We start from the raw sequence: 21,534 nt of genomic DNA, 5'->3' as shown, positions 1-21,534 counted from the left end.
TAAAGAAGTAAACGTTGCATTACAAGAACCCAAACAAGTTCATAAGGAAAAATTTAAAAAACTATCATGACATGACAAAATAAAAACCAAAGTACTTCAGCATTCACAAGTGCTAATATCAATTTAAAGTTTGCTACATAAGTAGTCACATAAATCCACAAACCAAAATAAAATCCAAGTACTAGAGTCTTCACATCAATTTAAAGACTAGGATTTTCATTTAATATTTGAGCCACCAACATCTTTTTGTGTTCAGGATCCATCTGCATAAAAAAGTCAGTTATATTGCTATCCTTACATATAGTCATACCAACTCAAACCCTCTCTTGAGTAGTCAATCCTTCAATCTTCATAAGTTCTTCAAAAATTGACATCCTCCTATTACTTCCCTCAGATTTATGCTTAAAACAAGAAGTCAACTCCTTAATATTTTCATTAGTGTTCTCATCAACACGACCAAGCCTCTCCATAGTCTCAAATACCATTTCAATCATTGAATCATCATGCCTCTTTCTCTTTTTACCCTTTTTAGCATAATTTGACCCTCTAGTATATCCTCCAACCTCTTTAGCACTATTGTCATTAGTGGATATTTGTTGGGTTTCCTCAATAAAGTCCAAAAGTCCATCTTTTCCATACTCAATTTCAATAACATTAGCTTTTTTGTCCATTGCTTCCACAGCATCTAATGAATTCTCCGCATCAGCTCCGTTAGCTACATCTTTACCAAAAATTGGACCCAATACATCAAAATAAGGGGAGGGCTTATTATAAAGCCCTTTAGCAGAAGAATAGGTTTACAAAATAGAATTATTTTTAAAAATTATTTGACAAATAAATCTATATTGATGAAAAAAAAAAAAGAAATAAGTACAAATCTATTGGTATATTTTACTTTTATCCATTCTTTATATATTTCTTTTTCAACAACAATCAATTTGTCTTTATCATTCTAGCCAAATCCACTAGGCCGCTAATATATATAAAACAGAGCATTACATATGCACATGCACAAAACATTACATATGTATATGCATAATACGTAAAAATATATATAAAACAAAGCATTACATATGTTCATGCATAATACGTAAAATATATATATAATAGAACATTGCAAGTGCTTAATATGGCCAATTGATTGATGCAGCAGTAATATAAAATCTAAAAAAATTAAATAAATAATTTAATGGATATGACATAACATATTTATTGAATATATTATATATCATATACAAGTTACACTATTAACAAAATTGAGATGAAAGAATATATTATATACATGTAATATATTATATCTATTGAATATATTATATACATATAATGGTTAACTTTCACTGTGTTTGATTCTTTAACTCACTCAAACGGAGGAAGAATAAATGGCTGATAGGTTAAGATGGAAAGACGGAAGGAAAATTGCAGGGGAAACGCCCATGTCGTAGCGTCGCAACAAAGGAAACGTAGAAGGAAAACACAGATTATAATAGTGGCCGATTAGGGTAGAAGAAGAACGTAAATGGGGGCATATATATGCGTGGGGGAGAGGGTTATAAGAGGGTGGGTGTTTTAGTTTTTTTATTTGTTAAAATTTTTTTCTTGTCCATGAGAATCTAAGATTTTCAACCCCTTATGAAAATCTTTTTATAGCAAAGTTGATTAAAAATAATTCTTAAAAATGCTATTTTCTCAAAATTCTTTTTTAAAAAAATTATACCTGGGAATATAGATTCCCAATCCAACATTCCCAAGAATGTAAAAATTTCTCCCATACCCAACACCTCCTAAATTCTGAATTATACTCCTCACCTTTAAAATCTAGCAAAAAGATATTCTTGACATTTGAAAAATGACAATTTTTCCTCTTAACTTTAAAACTTTAATTACAGTTTTCTCTGATCATTGTTTAACTAGTTAGTATAATGAACATATCATCGTGTTTCTCTTTCCTCTTTCTATCTTTATCTCTTGTTTAGCAAATTGGCCAAATTTTGACAATTTTTCAATTTCTTCATCTAGTTTAACGAGGACTAAATCATTATTAAACTAAAAAGAGAAAAACCACATATAATTGAATTTTAACTAATTCATGAGAGAGAGAGAGAGAGAGAGATGTAAAAATATTTTAGTCATATAAGGTTTATATCATTTCTAAAATATTAAAAAAGTCTTTATCTTTTTATTAAACTTCAAAAATATTAAATGTAATTTACCATTTAAATTATGTAACTTAAAAACTCTTTGGAATAACCAAACATATAACAACTTTTGTGGGGCCTTTTGTCTAGTTTGGTTAGATAATCAAACAAGTTCTAAATTAACGATAAAATGTAGTAGTCCTATTTTATGTTCAACATTCCAAATTTAAATGAGATATAATCTTAAAATAATGCTTATCTTATGGTTAACTTCAACTTCGCCCCCAACAAACTTGACTTCAAACTCCTTAAGGATTGCTAATAGCACTCCAACACAAAATGTGTTGTGTTGAGTCCCAGCCTCCCAGGCTGGCTAATGGCCCATGCTTAGCAGAGCCCATGGGCCGAACAAGCACGGACTATCTGAATATATTAGATAAAAATATATTTTTTTATTAATTATCATGTAAGGCACAATATAATTCTTACACCTTATTCTATCAAAATAACATTACTAAAAGCATTAAGCATGTATCCATCTCATCAAAATGGTTAATACAAAAAGGAAACGAAAAAGTTTTCTTCTATTTTTCTTTTTCCCCCAATCTTTAGTCTTTACAAAATGGAAAACTGTAGAAGAGTATTAAAAGACGTAACTTGACATAAAACTCGTATAGGCAATGACATCCATCCACTCTGGAAAAAGACCCTTCAACTTACTTGCTGACTCCCACAAATACTGGTCTAACACAGCAACTTCAATCCTTATAGCTTCTGAACTGCTTGCCTGAAATTTCCCAATAAAACTAGCCGAGTTATTTGTCCACAAGTCCAGAAAATAATATCCAAGATGTTACATGTCTAGGCCATATTTTGTTGAACTGAAACCTGGTTTGGAGAAGATGGGCGTTTTCTTGTTATTTGAGATTATGTGCAGTTCAGTGTTGGGTGACTAGAATGTGGATTTACCAGTTTTACGTTGTTTGGCTTTTTTAATGAGCCCTAGTCGATAATTTGATTGCAAATCCCATCATTTTTAAGAACTCTTTCCGTGAAAAGGGTGACCTTTATTCAAGTGCTTTTATCCCACTAGCAATAATGCAAATATATTTTGGACTCGATTAAGCATTTTCCCAATCACTTAGGTCTGCCATGTGTGCTCCTTTCCTTGGGACGACAATGCAAAAGATCAAATTGGTATTGTGAGGCTAGGAAGTGAGCACACGAATTAATACGGAATGATGCTTAGGAGGGAAAAGAAAAGAAGAGCATTTTGATATCTGGAAGCAAAGGTCTCTTTACCTCTAACCAAAAGGTCCAATTATCCTGGCTTGCTCCACTAAGTCTACACATATACGAAGGAGGACCGCCATTCAATCTTTCAGGGGCTGTAAAACAATTTCAGAAGGCATTCATTATACAAGGATAAAATACTTAAAACTTGTACCAGGAGAGAAATGAAGCTGTATTTGTCACCTGGAAGCACATTGTTTGCTAGTGACCAATTAGATAGAGGGCCAGTAATGTTGAGGACTGCCACCCAAACCTCCTTTAAAGACCTGGAAGGGAAGTAAAGAACATAAAACATCATCTTTTGATTTTTTAGAGTAGACGGGATAAATGTGATACATCTTGCTGCTAATCAGCTATGATGGCATTTTCACATGCTGAGCTAATCATCATCTATTCTGTGAAAGGAATTGTTTTCAACCTAGAGGCTGTTGCAATAAATGCTTCCAAGCTTGATATGACCAGTTTCAGAAATTCCTATCAAGACTCCCTGCCTCTCTTACCAAGCTTGAATATGAGCAGTTCAGAATTTCCTCATCCAGACTCTCTCTCTCTCTCTCTGTGATTTTCATTGGTCGGGCGAACCAATTCTAGCCTTTTTTAGTCATGATATCCTATAGTGGTATTGCATCATTATAAGAACATCACAATGTTGTCTACGTTTAGTTGATACATATTTAAAGCAGAGATACTCATTCTGCATGAGGAAACATACAACAATAGTTGTGAATAGAGGTAAATAAACCAAGAGACCATCAACCTGCTCAGAGACAAAGTAAACAAGTTCTGCATTTTTAATGTAAGAATTTTAGATCAAATTGTCACGACCAACAACAACAACAACAATATATCCAGTCTTTATCCCACTACGTGGGATCGGCTACATAAATTCTAGACTTCCATACATTTCTATCTTTTGTCATATCTTCATTTAGGCCCATACACTTCATATCAAACTCTAATGTCTCTCCCAAAATATTCTTGGATCTGCCTCTATCTTTTTTTTTTTTTACTAATTATTCTATTTCATCAACTCTTCTCACAGGGGCATCTCTTGGTCTCTTTCTCACATGACCAAACCATCTTAGTCTAGTCTCTCTCATCTTCTCCTCGATTGACACTACTCCTACCTTATTACGAATAACCTCATTTCTAATTTTATCTTTTCTTGTATGGCCGCACATTCATCTTAATATCCTCATCTCCGCTACGCTTGTCTTTTACTCATACTGGTATTTAACTGTCCAACATTCTGAGCCATACAACAAAACTGGTCTTATAACTATCTGTTGACTTATCAGAATGTTAAGAGATCTGCTTAGATTATGAAAGATTTCTAATTATCATTTAAGAATCTTTCTTGATTATGTCCATATGTATCTTAGTGTATATTTTCTTCTTTGTGTTTTAATTTGTTCCTTAGAGATAGTTTCCATTTTTTATGGAATCTCTCCCTCTATAAGAAGACTGTTGTATCCATCAGAATTTATTATGAAAGTATAATTCTGAATTCCTACATTGTTCTATAGAATTTTCCTTTCAATTTTAATGGAATTTTACCATCACATAGCACCCCTGATACATTTATCCATTTTAGCCAACCTGCCTTAATTCTATGCGTGATATTCTCATGAATTTCTTCATCTTTTTGAATTATTGATCCCAAATATCGAAAATGATCTTTTCTTTGTAAGATTTGGTCTTCCAATTTTATTATAACATTCTCCACACTTGCATTCTTATTAAATTTACACTCCATATATTTTGTTTTCCTTCTACTTAATTTAAATCTCTTAGATTTTCCTTAGATTTTAAATTGTTTCTCTACAACTCAAGCTTAGTGTTTACTTCCTCCTTTGTTTCATCCACCAATACTATATCATCTGCAAATAGCATACATCATGGCACCTCTATCTAAATGTGTTTAGTGAGTTCATCAATTACTAAAGCAAATAAATATGGACTTAGTGCAAAACCTTGATATAATCCCATTATAATTTTAAACGGTTCAGTACTCTCTCCGCATGTTCTAACATTTGTCTCTGCATCGTAATACATGTCCTTAAGAGCTTGTATATAGGCTATTCAGACTTTTTTCTTTTCTAAAACCCTCCATAATACTTCTCTAGGGACCCTATCATAGGCCTTTTCTAAATCTATAAACACCATATGCAGGTCCTTCTGATGATTCCGATACCTTTCCATTAGGCGCCTCAGTAGGTATATAGCTTCCATTGTTGACCTACCAGGTATGAAACCAAACTGATTTTCCGAGACATCTGTTTCTTTTTTGAGCCTCAGCTCTATTACTCTCTCTCAGAGTTTCATAGTATGACCCATTAACTTAATTCCTCTGTAATTTTCACAGTTTTGAATATCTTCTTTGTTCTTGTATATAAGAATCAAAGTACTCTTCTTCTACTCATTTGGCATCTTTTTATGTTTGCCTTATTTCATTTGAACTTATGCGTCGATAAAATGTATAGCTCACGTTCCCTTTAAAGTTATTAAGATGTCCCAACCTAACTCTTGTGTCCCCACCATCATTGAATAATTTTGTGAAATACTCCTTCCATCTCTCCTTAATCGCTCCCTCATTCACTAATACATTTTAGTTTTCATCTTTTATGCATTTCACTTGGTTTAGATCCCTTGTTTTTTTTTTTTTTTCTCTTGCTTTAGCTAATTTATATATATCCTTTTATCTATCTCTTATATCAAGTCGTTTATATAGATTCTCATATGCTTTTGACCTTGCTTCACTAACAGCTCTTTTTACTATCTTTTTCGCTTATTTATAATTTTTTAGATTTTCTTTATTGTTGCACTTATATAAAGCCTTATAGCAAGTTTTCTTATTTCTAATTTTCAATTGTATCTCTTCATTCCACCACCAAGACTCTTTAAGGTTTGGAGCTCTACCATTTGTCTCTCCAAAAACTGCCTTTGCCGTGCTTCTCAGGGCAGTAGTCATTTCCCTCCACACTTGGTTTGCCTGTCCTTCTCCATTCCTTTCCCTTTTACCCCTTAATTTTTCTTTGAAGATTAGTTGTTTCTCCCTTTTTAAATCTCACCATCTAATTTTTGGATTTTATTTTATGTGATTTTTTCTCTTCCAATTTCTTACTTGGACGTCAAGTATCAAAAGTCTATGTTGAGTAGTCAAACACTCCCCCGGTATCACCTTACAATCCTTACAACATAACTGATCCTCTTGTCTCATGAGAAAGTAATCTATTTGGGTGCTTGATGCGACATTTTTATATGTGATTAAGTGTTTATCCCATTTTTTGAACCTAGTATTGGTTATGATGAGCCCATATGCTATAGCAAAATCTAGAATAGACTTACCCTCATTATTAATTTCCCCGAATCCATACCTTCCATGTACCTCTCTATAGCTGCTTCCGTCTCTACCCACGTGACCATTTAAGTCACCTCCTATAATCACTCTCTCTCCTCTTGGTATCATTTGTATGAGTCCCTCTAGATCTTTCTAGAATTTTGTTTTTATCTCCTCACCTAACCCCGCTTGTGGTGCATATTTACTAAATATATTCATAGTCATTCTTTCTAGACCAACCTTCATCATAATAATCATATCCCCTATTCTCTTTACATCCACTACCTCATATACTAAGCTTTTATCCATAATAATTATCACACCATTTTTTGCTCGATCATTTCCTATATACCATATTTTATATCCAGTTTCTGATAAAATTTTTGTTTTTTTCCCTACCCATCTCGTCTCTTGAATGCACATAATATTAATCTTTATCCTAATCATCACATCTACCACTTCCATAGCTTTGCCTGTTAATATTCTTATGTTCCATAACCCAATCCTTGATCTATGATTTTGGTTTTGGCTTTGAATTTGATTTTGTTTTTTATTTTGATTTTGGTTTTGATTTTGGACTAGCTTTTTTATCCACATCCGTCCAAGCAAATGCGGGGACCTTTGTTCATTTGTCACTACATCCGAGCGCCGATACAGCGGCCCTAGCTCACTTGACACTACACGCGGGCAGTGTAGCGCATCGCTATGAAGGGTTGCGCTCCAACGATTTTTCATAGTTTGTCTAAAAAAACCAGGACAATTAATTTATTTTTACAACAAATTAATTTATTTTACAGAAAAAGTTAGTTATTGCTTTTATTTTAAGATTATTATTGGTTATGGGTAATTTAGGAGTAGTTACATGTAGTGAATGAGTGGTAACCACTTTGTACTATGGATAGCTTATATATAAAGCTATACACTTCATTGCCGAGATTATGGTGGTTGCTGTGAATTAAAAGTCTTCTTTTTCTCTACAATTCTCCTACTTTCTCTCGATTTCTCCTTACTTTATGTCTATTGCTCCTTCATCTCTCTCAATTTCCCTCTTATTATGTCTGATTCTCCCCCATTTCTCCCTATTGCTCCTACTCTTTCAATTCTATCTCAAGAAAATCAGAAGTTAGGACCAGGTCCTGACACAGATGTACTAATGCATAAGAGAGGTCAACAATAGCAGTAAAAGGGCATCCCAATGCACCAGGCTCTAATAGGTCAATAATAGTAGTAGCTCAAGGAATCTAAGAGGGAAAATAGAGCAAACATGTAATAAGATGATGCATTTTACTAGGATCCTTTTACAATTGAAACATGGCTATGAAGCAGTGCTAATAACAATGTTCCTAGGGTTATTTGAAACCATCATGAAAAGCTCTCAAATTTAATCTTGAGATCAATGCCAAAACCACTAGTTAATTCCTGAAAAATCCTTTTAATTTGAAATCCATAAACCTGAACACAACCTCACATTTAGTTTTAGCTATAATTCAACGGAAATGACATGTTTAAAAAAGCATATTTTCAATGTATGAATTCACTGTTATCATTTCATTGTTTTCTGAAATGGATGTGTTAATAAGGAACCACTATGGAGAATGATCTACTAATAGGGCATGCATTACTTTGTACTCACCCCAAGGATAACTCCAGGTTTAGTTTCCGAGGTCCCTGATCAGAAATAATTTGAGGCGTATAACTTGACAAATGGGGGAAGTATTTGTATTGTTTCAAGGTATCATCATGTTTTGCAGGGAATTTCAAGCTTCTTGAAAACAAGTAAGACACTGGGTAAATTACCTGCAGAAGGAACATGCTAACCCATTCAATTTCATTAAAAGAAGCAAACAAAAAAACTAAAAGCAATTGAATATAAAGAATATGATAAATTCCAAGCAGAAAATAGCTTAGAAAGAAAACGAAGTTTTTTTTTTTTTCTTGGGGGGGCGGGGTGGCACAACATGATTTAAGCATCTTGATGACTAAGCTGTTATCACAATGCAATAATCCACAAATTCAAGCATCAGGGTAGGTGGGTCAATTACAAGAATGAACAGTATCAGGGATAGAGTAACAGACATCAGCTTCCCCAGTCAATTTAATTGAGAGTCTCTTTCTCATCAGATCATTATCCAACACATTTTCAGAATATTTCCAAAATTGGATCTAGGTTATAGAAGATGACTGCTTTTCTTCCACTTTCATTAGACATAAAAGGGCCCTACTGCCAGAGTCAAAACTAGCTTGCATGACCACATGTTGATCCCACTATTAATATACAGATTTCATTATTATAAGATGAAAATAGTTTTTATGTCCTAAACAATGAGTAATAATTTCTCAATAAAGCAAGAAAACAACAGCTCAATACATGACAATAGAATAGCATTGGCTTAAATCGCTTACCATCCATTTCTCTTGGTGAGATAAATTAGCAGTTTCCAAAGCTAGGTGCAAATCAATACCCAATTCCTTTGCCACTTCAGGTGCATGCTTGAAAACAAAATGTAAAGAGTTTGAATCGACTACAGAAAAATCATGACTGGAATCCTCTATACGACTTGCATCTGTCAATTCCAGAATAAAAAGACTGGCATAAGATACAAGAATGAGGGACATTTTAAGCTCCAAATCTAAAACTAAGATCGAGCTCAACAACATGAAAAGACTGTGCAGGAAGATAGAAACAAAATATTTCCCACAAAATAGACTTCAGAAATAGAAAAAAAAAAAGAGGTGGATGGAGGAGGCAGCTTCACCGTGCAGCAAAAGGTTAGAAATATATGAATTTTTAAATTATTCGATGAAGTCTAGTGATGCAGCAGAGTAACAAAGTCATTGACAATTGTCAATAATGTCCGGAGAGTCGCAACAACTCCACAAAAGTATACCACAGCCTACTTTAGTTGATCCATGGGCAATAATATATAAATGTGCTTACTTAAAGTGCAGAGAATGACAATGGAAAGAGAAGAAACTCTCAGAAAAGCTGAAATTAACTCAAAATTTAATCAATATGATCTATTGCCTCTATGACGAATGAAAATCACATAAAGTAAGAATCTCAAGTCTATTGAAACCTCCAGCTTGTGCAGGTTGTAAAATTCTTCTATTTGATCACTTCAACATTGTGAACTCACATTATGACTTTAATACCACAACTATACTCAAATTAACTGCAATAAGACTTATCAAATTTACCTACCCCTTTCTGTTGTGACCTAAGGCAATAAGGCCATCAAGAAAAATTCAGTAAACATGAATACCAAAAACAAGATGTCTCCTAGGGCATCACATAAGCTAATTTTGATACAATTAACAATCATTAGAAGAAGAACAGTTTTCACACCAATTTGTATCAGAATCCAAAAGAGATCAAATATGAAATAGTGGAAACCATCATGACACAAAAAACATCCCAAGGTGTTATTTAATGAATACTCTAAAGAGGCACCACCTAATAAGCTAGAAATGAAATATTAATGGAATTTAGACTTCAGAAGATTCTCATAAACCTCTCAAACAAGACTTTACAATTTAGCAAATGAAACCAAGGTTGTGACTGCAAGATTATCACTCATCAAATAGGAGTTAAAGCTTTAAAAATGTCAATTGACACAAGATCAATCTTAATCTTCAGACTAGGCCAGAAACAACAATATATAGCACCAAAATAGCAATGGAAGCATTTAAAGAGTTCTTTCTTCAATACCTGCAGTCAAAATTGTATGCTGGAAAACAATCCTTTTAGGAGCATCAATGCTATAGGGAAAGAATTGCGATGACAGTGCCAAAGCAAGCACAGTAAGATGCAACAAGAATAGCATAATGGATGATCTGGCTAACCAATTGCCAAGGACAGGTATAAGAGGTCCAACGCACCAACCAGTTACAACTCCAACAACTGCTGCTACAACAATGTCAGGAATGAAATACCCTGCAACATACAAAATGGTGATGCCATATCTTGTAAAGATATATATTGAAAAAATGGTATTTGGGCAATATTATGGCCTTTTAATATTGAATAAATACAATGGGAGGATCACAAATTATATATGAGTGGAATAAAATATAACTTGATAGCGCACAAACACATTTTTCAAAACTGAATATAAGGAGAATTACCATGGAGATTTGCAACTAGATCAAACAAGTATTACAAAAAAATATATCAGATACAAAAGGCTTACAATCCATTCCCAATCGCTAGATATCACAACCTAAGAGATTTTCCTTCTTTTTCACTAGAACTTGTAATACTAAACCAAGTGCCTTGTTAAACATAATCACCATCTTGCTAGAACCCACAAAAGCAAGAGTAAATCTCCAGAACATTTTAACCCTCACAATGAAGCACTCTCTTGGAAATTGAGAGCACCCTTACAAAAGTCTGTCTTCTTCTCTTGGACATGTATCTTTGTATCTCTCTATATATTGAGCTCTAGTGGCTCATTCTTTCATGATTTACATTTTCCACAAATGGATCAAGTGTTGGAACAAAGAGCAAGCTGTTTAGAGGCTTGGTGCATGATTCCTGGGCATTTGTGTTGTATTGTTGAAAAGCATGCTATATTTGTCATAGAGGGAGTTGAAGACTTGATTTACATATGATGTTGTTGTTGTGGTACGCTGTTTAATGATTGTTTTTAAGGCCTATGATGTCAGGCAAAGATGATTGGGGGTTGGTATTTATGATTTTTCATACACTAAAATGTGTTTTGGTGATATTTGGGTCAACGTATGCATGAAATGTGACTGGGTAGGTGAGTGTGTGTGTGAAATAAACCGAGAAACCAAATAAAAAACGAGTACAAGCATGCCTAAAGATGGTAAATGAACCCCAATATGCTAGCATGGAAGATAGAAAAATATGAGAAATAAGCCTAAGCAAAATGGGCTAAACCATTAGAGTGACAGTGTAGGATACTCAAGGAAGATAGTCAAGTGTCAGGTCAACTAAAAGCTTGGACCTCCAGGTTAACAATCGACTATTGGGTCAACTGAAGGAGGTCTAGGTGTTCAAGGAGTTGACTAAAGATGGTCAAGTTGTTGAGGGGTTGCTAGATCATCGATTGTGTGAGGGTGATAATCAGTTGTATGCCGATTATTCGAAACAATATGTCTAGATCATTGTTGACAAACTCGCAAGTCAAGTCATACGAATTTACGAGTCATGTAAACTTGCTTTTAAACTTGGATTTTCATAGAATTGGAGTTGACTCACGATTCAATATTGTAAATTCAGTGGTAAACTCGATAAATTTTAAACAAGTGATAGCAAAGCCCCAACTTTATTCCCCATATGAGCTACCAAATCTGCCAGACTGCCCCATCAACTTCCAGTATAGGGGTTGACTCACTCTTATGGTCTTCCTTGTCGATTTAATGAAATCATATTCTCCTATGTTAAAAGGATGAAAAAATAATCTCCAATCTTATTCCTTAAGGCTAAAGCACCAGTCGATATATACACATACACGCCTATCATAATAGGCAACATTCCTAAGTCTAATTAGGAATTTTCCTAATTAGATGATATCTAGATTACATTGGGAAATATATACAAAAGGAAAAGAATATACAATTGAACAAAGCAATCAAACAAATAAGGAAAGAGCACCTAAGGAAATCAATCACATTGATCGTGCATAATATCAATGTGCACTAAATTAGGAAAGAAGAATAAATAGGAACCAATAGGAAAGAAGTAGTTGTCCGCCAACACTCCCCCTCAAGCTAGTGAGTGTATGTCATACATTCCCAACTTGCTCAAAAGTTTGTGAAACGCTTGGCTTGATAATCCTTTGGTCAAAATGTCAGCTAGTTGTTCGCCTGTAGGGACAAAGGGAGTACATGTCATACCACTTTCAAGCTTTTCTTTGATGAAATGCCGATTTACTTCCACATGTTTGGTCCGGTCATGATGAACCAAGTTATGGGCTATGCTGATTGCAGACTTATTGTCATAATAAAGCCGCATAGGAATTGTCCACTTAACCTGCAAATCATTCAACACAATTTTTAACCACAATAGCTCACAAACACCAGGAGCCGTAGCTCTAAACTCAGCCTCAGCACTTGATCTTGCAACCACATTTTGTTTTTTACTTCTCCAAGTGATAAGATTCCCCCTTAAGAATGTGCAATAACCAGAAGTGGATCTTCTATCCATAAAAGACCCAGCATAATCTGCATCAATGTAGGCTTCCAAAGTTAAGGTTTCTTGCTTCTTAAACAAAATTCCTTTACCTGGTGTGTCCTTTAGATAGTGAAGGATCCTTTGTACTACCTTTAGATGACTATCCCTAGGATCATGCATGAATTGGTTGGCCACACTTACAACATAGGCAATGTTCGGCCTAGTATGTGACAAATAGATAAGACTCCCAACCAGCCTTTGATAAGAGCCCTTGTCAACTATACTTGTGTCAAGATTAGCCCCAATCCTATGGTTTTGTTCAATAGGAGTATTAGCAGTCCTTCCTCCAAGTAAGCCGGTTCCTTTCAATAGGTCAAGTACATATTTGTACTGAGAAATAAAGATCCCCTCCTTAGATCTTGCTACTTCAATACCTAAGTACTTTAATTTTCCTAGCTCCTTGATTTCAAACTCCTTTGCCAAACACACTCTTAACCGATCCATCCCTTCTAGGTTGTTTCCGGTTACAATAATGTCATCAACATACACAAGAAGCAATGTTATCATACTTGTAACCGAGTGATAGATAAACAAGGTATGGTCACCTTGACTTTGTTTGAAGCCTAACCCAAGCATGACCTTGGTAAATCTCCCAAACCAGGCCCTAGGTGACCGCTTTAGCCCGTGAAGGGCCTTTTTTAATCTGCATACAACATTTTCCCCTTCAATTTGTAGCCCAAACCCCAGGGGAACCTCCATATATATCTCTTCCTCTAACTCCTCATGTAGGAAGGCATTTTTTACATCAAATTGATGTAATGACCAGTCATAGTGAGCTGCTAAGGACAATAGTACCCTGATAGTATTTATTTTTGCTACTGGGGCAAAAGTTTCTAAGTAGTCCACCCCATAGGTTCGAGTATACCCCTTAGCCACCAACCTAGCCTTAGACCTCTCTAAAGACCCATCAGATTTGTATTTGATTGTGAATACCCATTTGCATCCTACCAACCACTTTTCATTTGGAAAATCCACCAACTCCCAGGTTTGATTTTTCTCAAGAGCTTCCATCTCCACTTTCATGGCATCCTTCCAATTCTCACTACTTAAAGCTTCAGACAGATTCTTTGGAATAGGTATGGCATCAAGGCTGGTTAAGAAGGCTTTATCTTTAGGAGATAAATGAGAATATGTCATAAACAAATGGAGAGGATGCTTGGTAAAATTCCGGGTCCCTTTTCTAAAGGCAATAGGGATATCTAGCTCATTAAACTCAGTTTCAGATTGAGAGTTAATACTTGAGTTAGAATCTACCATGGCTGCATTAGAAGGCTGCACTTGTTGAGTTGGTTCATCATTAGAATTCTAGGATTCAGAACTCAGTTCTAGTGATTTAGCATGTGTAGGTTGAGTATTTGGAGTCTTTCTTCTTGAATAAACCTTTAACGGACAAGGCAGAGATTGATGTTGTTCTCCATGTAACTTTTCTAGTGACCTGTGAGGAATATCCCGAGGGGAAGCAGGAGAATGATTTGAGGAAGAGGGAAAAATAGGAAGAGACAAATCCCTATTTTCCTCTTCTAAGAAATCAGTCTCCCCTTGAGGATAAGACTCTCCAAAATAGGATTTTTCTTCCATAAAACTTACATCCGCTGAGATAAAAAAACATTTAGATGGAGGATGGAAACATTTATAGCTCTTTTGAGTAGAGGAATATCCAACAAACATGCACTTAAGGGCTCTAGGATCTAATTTTCCTCGAGTAGGTGAGTGATTGTGAACAAAACTCACACATCCAAACACTCTAGGACAAAGACCATTATAAGTCATGAAATATGTAAAAACTTTAGAAAGAAACTGAATTGGGCTATTTGATTCAAGATTTCTAGATGGCAGCCTACTAATTAAATAGGTTGTTGTTAAGGCTGTTTCTCCCCAATATTGTTTATGAACATTATTGTGGAATATCAATGCCCTTGTGACAGCAAGAATATGCCCATTTTTCCTCTCAACAATCCTATTTTGCTGAGGAGTATATGCACACAAAGATTCATGAATTATTCCCTTTTGAAGAAAGAAATGAGAAAAGGTATGACTAAAGAACTCCTTAGCATTATCAGCTCTAACCCTCTTAATTTCAACCCCAGATTGAGTTTTAATCATGTTGCAAAAATTGAGAAAAATGGAACATATTTCAGATTTAGCTTTTAGAAGATAAAGCCAAACTACTCTTGTACAATCATCCACAAATAACACAAACCATCTAGCCCCAGACAGATTAGGGATTGGAGATGGGCCCCATATATCATAGTGAACAAGGTCAAAAAGAAGGGAACTTCTCTTATTAATAAGAGGGAATGAAGCCCTTTTAAGTTTAGCAAGTTCACATACATCACATCTCAAATTTCAAACATCAAATCCCTTGAACAAAGAGGGAAACATAAACTGAAGTATTCTAAAAGAAGGATGCCCTAACCGGAGATGATGAAACCAAATTAGGTCTTTATTAGGTTTAACTAAAGAAGATGCAGGAGAGAACTTTCCTTTTCCTGAAATTCACAAAACAAGGGATAAAAGACAACTCAGCAATTAGTATCCTTGGTTAGCTTTTGGATGGAAATTAAATTGGTGAACAACTTAGGAACATGTAAGACATCTGTTAAGATTAGGTAGGGATTGATCAATATATCCCCTTGTCCAGCCACCGTTGTTAAAGATCCATCAGCAAGAATAATTTTCCTGGTACTAGGCCAGGGTTTGTAGGACAAAAATTGGTTGGTAAGGGTGTCATGTGGTGTGTAGCACCGGAATCAAGAATCCAAGTTTTCCTAAAAAATAAATCTGAAGCATGAAAGTTAAATGAGTTGGAGGTAATACCTGTGAAAGCCAAATTTGAACTACCTGTCCCTGGGATTTTTTCAAGAGATCTCAACAAGTTTCTTAATTTTTCAATTTCCTCTTGATTTAGCCCCATTGAATCAGGCTGTTTAGAGCCTTTCTCTTCCTCACTCTGATGGTTGCTGGCTGCAAAAACTTGGCCTTTGGACTATCCTCCAAGCTGTCCTCCTCTAGCTGGCTTGCCATGAAGCTTCCAGCACTTGTCCACTGTATGTCTAGGCTTCTTGCAGAAAGAGCACCGTAAGTTGTCTCTGGTAGATGGTTTCATTGGATCCAAGGGCCTCCTTTCTTCTCGAACCCCTCTCGCCTTACCAAGCCCCTTCGAAGTCAGCAGTGCTGAACTTTCCGTAGAGTTTGGTTCCAGCATCACTCCTCTTCTACCTTCCTCTGCTCGGACTATTGAAATGGCTTCATTTAATGATGGCAACCTAGATTTACCAAGTATTTGAACCCTAATAGCATCATATTCTACATTGAGGTCTGCAAGGAAATCATAGGTCCTCTCCTTTTCCACAAATTTCTTTTGGATAGCAGCATTCTCACTACACTTCATTTGGATATACTAATAGTGATCCAATTCTTGCCATAAGGTTTGCAAAATACTTGCATACTTAGTTATAGATCGAGTACCTTGTTTAGTGGCTGCTACCTTAGTCCTAATTTCATAGATTTGGGTAGCAGCATTTACCTTAAAATATCTCATCTTTACAGTATCCCAGATTTCCTTGGCCATGGAAAGGAACATAATTGTGTCACTGATCTCTAGAATTATTAAGTTCCAGAGCCAGGACATCACAAGGGAGTCTTCATCATCCCAAGACATGTATAATGAGTCTACTATTTTTGGTCATGTTCCAAGCAAGTGGATGATCTTCCCCTTGCCTTTCAGAAAAGTCTTGATTAGTTGTGACCAATTCTTCCCATTTAATCAGTAGGCAGCTTGAACATTCTGCAACTCGTAACTGGATATAGTCCCTCCATTGGTACTGCTTGTAGCAAAAGCCTCGCTAGAACTTCCGGACTCTAGGGTTTCAGACATGACTCAAGTTGAATGAAGGAGATTGGATCAATAGAAGACAAGTCAGGGCATAGGTTTTGGTTTCAAACGCTAGGAGATCGAACCCAGCTCTGATACCATGTTAAAAGGATGAAAAAATAATCTCCAATCTTATTCCTTAAGGCTAAAGCACTAGTCGATATACACATATACACGCCTATCATAATAGGCAACATTCCTAAGTTTAATTAGGAATTTTCCTAATTAGATGATATCTAGATTACATTAGGAAATATATACAAAAGTAAAAGAATATACAATTGAACAAAGCAATCAAGCAAATAAGGAAAGAGCACCTAAGGAAATCAATCACACTGATCGTGGATAATATTAGTGTGCACTAAATTAGGAAAGAAGAATAAATAGGTAAGAAGAACCAATAGGAAAGAAGTAGTTGTCCGCTAACATCCTACATTAATCAATTTCCACTCCACATTGTCACACACTAGGTTAAGCTATGGTGTGAAAGGGGATTTTGGAAGAATAATAGAAAAGACCATATGGGAGGGAGAGAAACAATAGACGAGATAAGGAAGGGAAGATACCGAGATAGAAGAAATATTAAGAGCGAACAGCAGCAAGAAGAAGAGGAGACGGAAAAGAATTAGAGAGAATTTAGAACATTCATCAATTCCATTCCTCCTCCAACGTAGGTTGTGGCTTCTACTATATATAAGCTCACAATCACAGCTCCCCTCCTTAGCTACAAGACAAGGCATTGTTACTGCCTTAGGCCCTTAGCTATAGGACAAAAGGGAAAAGGACGAGGGAAAAATATCTTAACAACCACTAGCTATAGGACAATTAACCCTAACAGAAATGGAAATTAAAAAACAGAAAACCAAAATTACAAAAAACCAAAAATACCCTTGGAATGTGACACACATGAAGTTAGATGTTTAACAATGTGTGTTGTTTTTATTTATATTATGTTATGATTGACTTATGAGAATTTACATTATATATAAATTAATATTTGAAATTTTAATTATGGCTAAATGATAGACTTAATATTTAGACATTTCATATTATTTGGTATTTTTGAAATCAATAGATGAAGTTATTTTGAAATAGGTACACACATGTATTTTATTCATAAGGAATACAGTTGCAAATTGCAAAAATCATGTTATTAAGCAATATTAATTACTTTTTTATAAAATTATGTTATTCTGAAAATATATTTACATACATTAAAAGGTATTTTTAATTGTTTCTAAAATCTTACGATTTTACGATCCAAGTTTACGATACAATTTTATGGACCATTCTTCGATCCCATCGTAAAATCTCAAGTTTAATAACCTTGGTCTATGTAAAACTTAGAGAGATTGGAAAATATTTTCATATCTTAACTAATAGAATGTACACCTATTTATGCAAAATCATTCATATGTCATGACATAAACCATGACATAAGCATGACATAAGTCATAACATAGGGCTAACCCTGAGTCTAGAATACACACATAAGTGTTATCTTTATATACAACTCAACACTCCCCCTTAAACTAGTGCATATATATCATATGCACTAAACTTGTTATATATATACCCAATTCGAGGACCTCTAAGGGATTTAGTAAAGAAATCTTCTAACTGGCCATTTGAATTGACAAAAACTGTGGTAATACAATCAGATAAAATCTTCTCTCGAATAAAATGACAATCTATCTCGATGTGTTTGGTCCTCTCATGAAAGACTGGATTGGAGGGAATTGCCAGATCCTCAAGGATCTGGCAATGATCAATTCAGAAATCCTCCAAATTGATGATGAGAACGGGAGATTCGGGAGAGTTCCTTTGAAAGTAAGAACGATTAGAGTGAGAGGGAGATCAGAAAGATAAGAAAAAGAGAGAGAGAGAACAAAAAGTTGGAGAGGAATGTAGAAAATGTTCTATTGAATATTTGGATGCTTCTCGTTGTGGGATGGGTTTCAATTTATACCCATGCCCGAGTACAAGTTGTCTTTCCCACCCAAGGCTAATTACAAATAGCCTAACTACCTTCTATTATTTACTTTCTACTACTCTACCACTTGCCTTATTACATTTTACTTAAGTGCCCTCCTAGCATGTAACATGAACCTAGTATCTTGGAAAAGCAAAAGGCAGGATGTTGTTAGGTCAAATGCAAAAGCAGAATATCGCATTATGGCCTTGGCAACAAGTGAACTTATCTGGTTAAAACAATTGCTTTAGGAACTCAAGTTTGGAGAAATATCACAGATGAGATTAATTTGCAATAATCAAGCTGCGTTACACTGGATAACTATGTGAAATAAGACAATAAAATGTAAGGTCAAGCGTCCGAGATAGTGTTGTCGTAATGTTGATTGGAGTGAAGATGAGGGCTGAAATAGAGATATAATGGAAAGGAAATAATGAGTAAAGGTCCGAGGTGATTGAATATAACTTATGGATAATTCAAAAACCAATATAAGGTTTGTCAAAATATTAACTTTATATTAAAATTTACTGTAACCTTACAAAAACCTACTTGGACCATTTTTAACCTAACAGAAACCTACTTAAGGTCTAAATCTTCATGGAAGAAAATTCTGCAAATGTAGCCAGCATAGTTTCCAAGAGTAGCGAAAAGTGTTGATAAAGTTGCAAGTCCAAAAAAAAAAACATTTGAGGATTTCTAGGTATAAAAAGTCAATTATGAGAGAGAGTTTAGAATCGTTTCAAATGGAAAAAGGTCAAAAACCAAAAAATTGGTCTCAAAGGCTTAGGAAAAATCTGTGGAAATAATCTATAAAAACAGTACAAGACTCAAATGTCATTTAAGAGCTACTAACAAGGTTTCATATGAGAAAGAATGAGGATCTAAATCTATAAAGCGTGGACTTAAGTTTCTGTAAGGTAACAATAAGGCCCTGTTTGATAGCCATTTTTTTCCAAGGAAATAGCATATTTTCCACCCAATTTTCTAGTTGTGCAGTGTTTGATAGCTATTTTTTTCCAGGGAACCCATTTTCCCACTTTTGCTCACGTGATGGGTTTTTCCTTCAAATCAAGGAAATCAAATTCCTTGGGAGGGAGGAGCTCTGATTTTTCAGGCAATTGAAGCAGCAAGCGAGAGAGTCGGGTCGAGACCAAGAGAAAGGAGAAGTTGTGCGCCTTGCTGCTTTACATATATATATATATATATCGCATATATATTTGCAATGGATTTAACAGACAATAGAAGAAGAAGGAAAGAGAAGGACGAAACAGAGGGCGTGCAAAATCGGGAAGAAGGACGAACGACGCTTACAGGGCATTGAAAATTAACGTAAGGGAGAGAGAGAAGATGAGGAGAAAGCTATTCACCATCTGTGCATCCAACGCACTGGAGAAAATTGGGAGGAAGAAGACCACCCATGTGCATGAAATCCAATCAAAAATTGGAATGAATAAATCGCTCAAGTCCAGCTGCCAAACTGCCTTGCTGCTTTTTCAATTTCATCCTTTGCAATAATGCTAGATGCACAATTCCCTTGACAATCTACGGTGAATGTTTTTTTTTTAATAGGATTTAATGTTTTTTAATATATTTTTAGTATTAAATTTTATAAAAAAATGTGTTATTTTTTATGAAAAATAATATCTATCAAACACGAAATGCCAAAAAAATAACCAAATTCTATAGAAAATATTACCAATCAAACACCAAAAGATAGAAAATAACATCATTTTCCAAGTAGAAAATTATACCAATCAAACAGCTTAAATTTCTAATTTTCAGGAATTCATTTTCCCTGCAATTCAATTCCCTGGAATTCATTTTCTTTCCACCTAAATTCCACCCTTGCAATCAAACGCACCCTAAGTTCAATGGAAAGCTATTATTATGGCAAATCTTAGGTAGGTTCTTGTAATTATCCCTATAACCTTAATGAGTTACAAGGTACTACCTATAAGAACCAAATGAGTAAGAAGACCACATTTTCCATTATGCCACCATCCATGGAGGATGATATCCAGCCGAAACATGAATTAAAATTTGAATGGCATCAGAGCAATGGATGAGAACTAATTTAAAGAAACCTGAACAAGATTGGGTGTTTATTTGATTAACAAGGCACGAGCCTGACATATAGCACTTCACTTTTCAATTTTCCTTCATAAATCTGCTTTGCAACCCTTACAGGTCACAAGATATATATTTAGAGACCAAGTTTTCTTCATAAATCTGCCAACACCAAAAATCCTTACAAGCATATGCACACACGCATATATAGTGCTAGCCTATGTCATTTCACAACCACCTTTGTGTTTTAAACATAAACCTCCTCACAGACACCAAAAGAGAAGTATAAAAAATACACACGCAAATACTGCTTAAGATAGGCCAATTTGAAGTTTCATCGTGCTAAAGGCAAACTGGTGGTGGTCCAGGTGGATTAAAAAGTCAATTGCCTGTTTAACAGATTAAAATATTTCTGATAAATATTAGAAAATTAAGCACATAACTGATGTTTCCATTTATGAAGATAGGGTTTTTCAATAAACGGAGCTTAGATCTAACAATCTAGTTTTAAACAAACACAAAAAAATTTCAATCCTGATGATCAATAGTCCAATAAAACTTGCTGAGTTCAATAAAAGACAATTATTTTAGTAAGTAATTGCCTGCTATTTCTTTTCTTATTCCCAAAGATGGGGAAAAATACCACACGCATTT

At 34.9% G+C, this 21,534-nt stretch overlaps 1 protein-coding gene across 6 annotated transcripts in view; it reads right to left on the bottom strand.

Annotated features, from left to right (window-relative positions):
- Window positions 1-2,567: 2,567 nt before the first annotated feature.
- Window positions 2,568-21,534, bottom strand: part of LOC127809959 (uncharacterized) — a 39,428-nt gene continuing 20,461 nt past the window's right edge. For all 6 annotated transcript variants that reach the window (XM_052349164.1, XM_052349160.1, XM_052349161.1 and 3 more), the window contains 6 exons: window positions 10,478-10,702; window positions 9,172-9,332; window positions 8,402-8,565; window positions 3,612-3,694; window positions 3,438-3,523; window positions 2,568-2,922 (listed from right to left, as the gene is read on the bottom strand). In XM_052349164.1, coding sequence (XP_052205124.1) covers window positions 2,779-2,922; window positions 3,438-3,523; window positions 3,612-3,694; window positions 8,402-8,565; window positions 9,172-9,332; window positions 10,478-10,702 — 863 coding nt within the window. In that variant the 3' untranslated portion in view covers window positions 2,568-2,778. The remainder of the gene's footprint in view (window positions 2,923-3,437; window positions 3,524-3,611; window positions 3,695-8,401; window positions 8,566-9,171; window positions 9,333-10,477; window positions 10,703-21,534) is intronic.

This window comes from Diospyros lotus, chromosome 9 (assembly GCF_014633365.1).
Source record: "Diospyros lotus cultivar Yz01 chromosome 9, ASM1463336v1, whole genome shotgun sequence".
In the NCBI taxonomy this organism is placed as follows: Eukaryota; Viridiplantae; Streptophyta; class Magnoliopsida; order Ericales; family Ebenaceae; genus Diospyros; species Diospyros lotus.
Note: the sequence above shows the minus strand (reverse complement) of the source record. Positions and strands in the feature narration are given on the sequence as shown.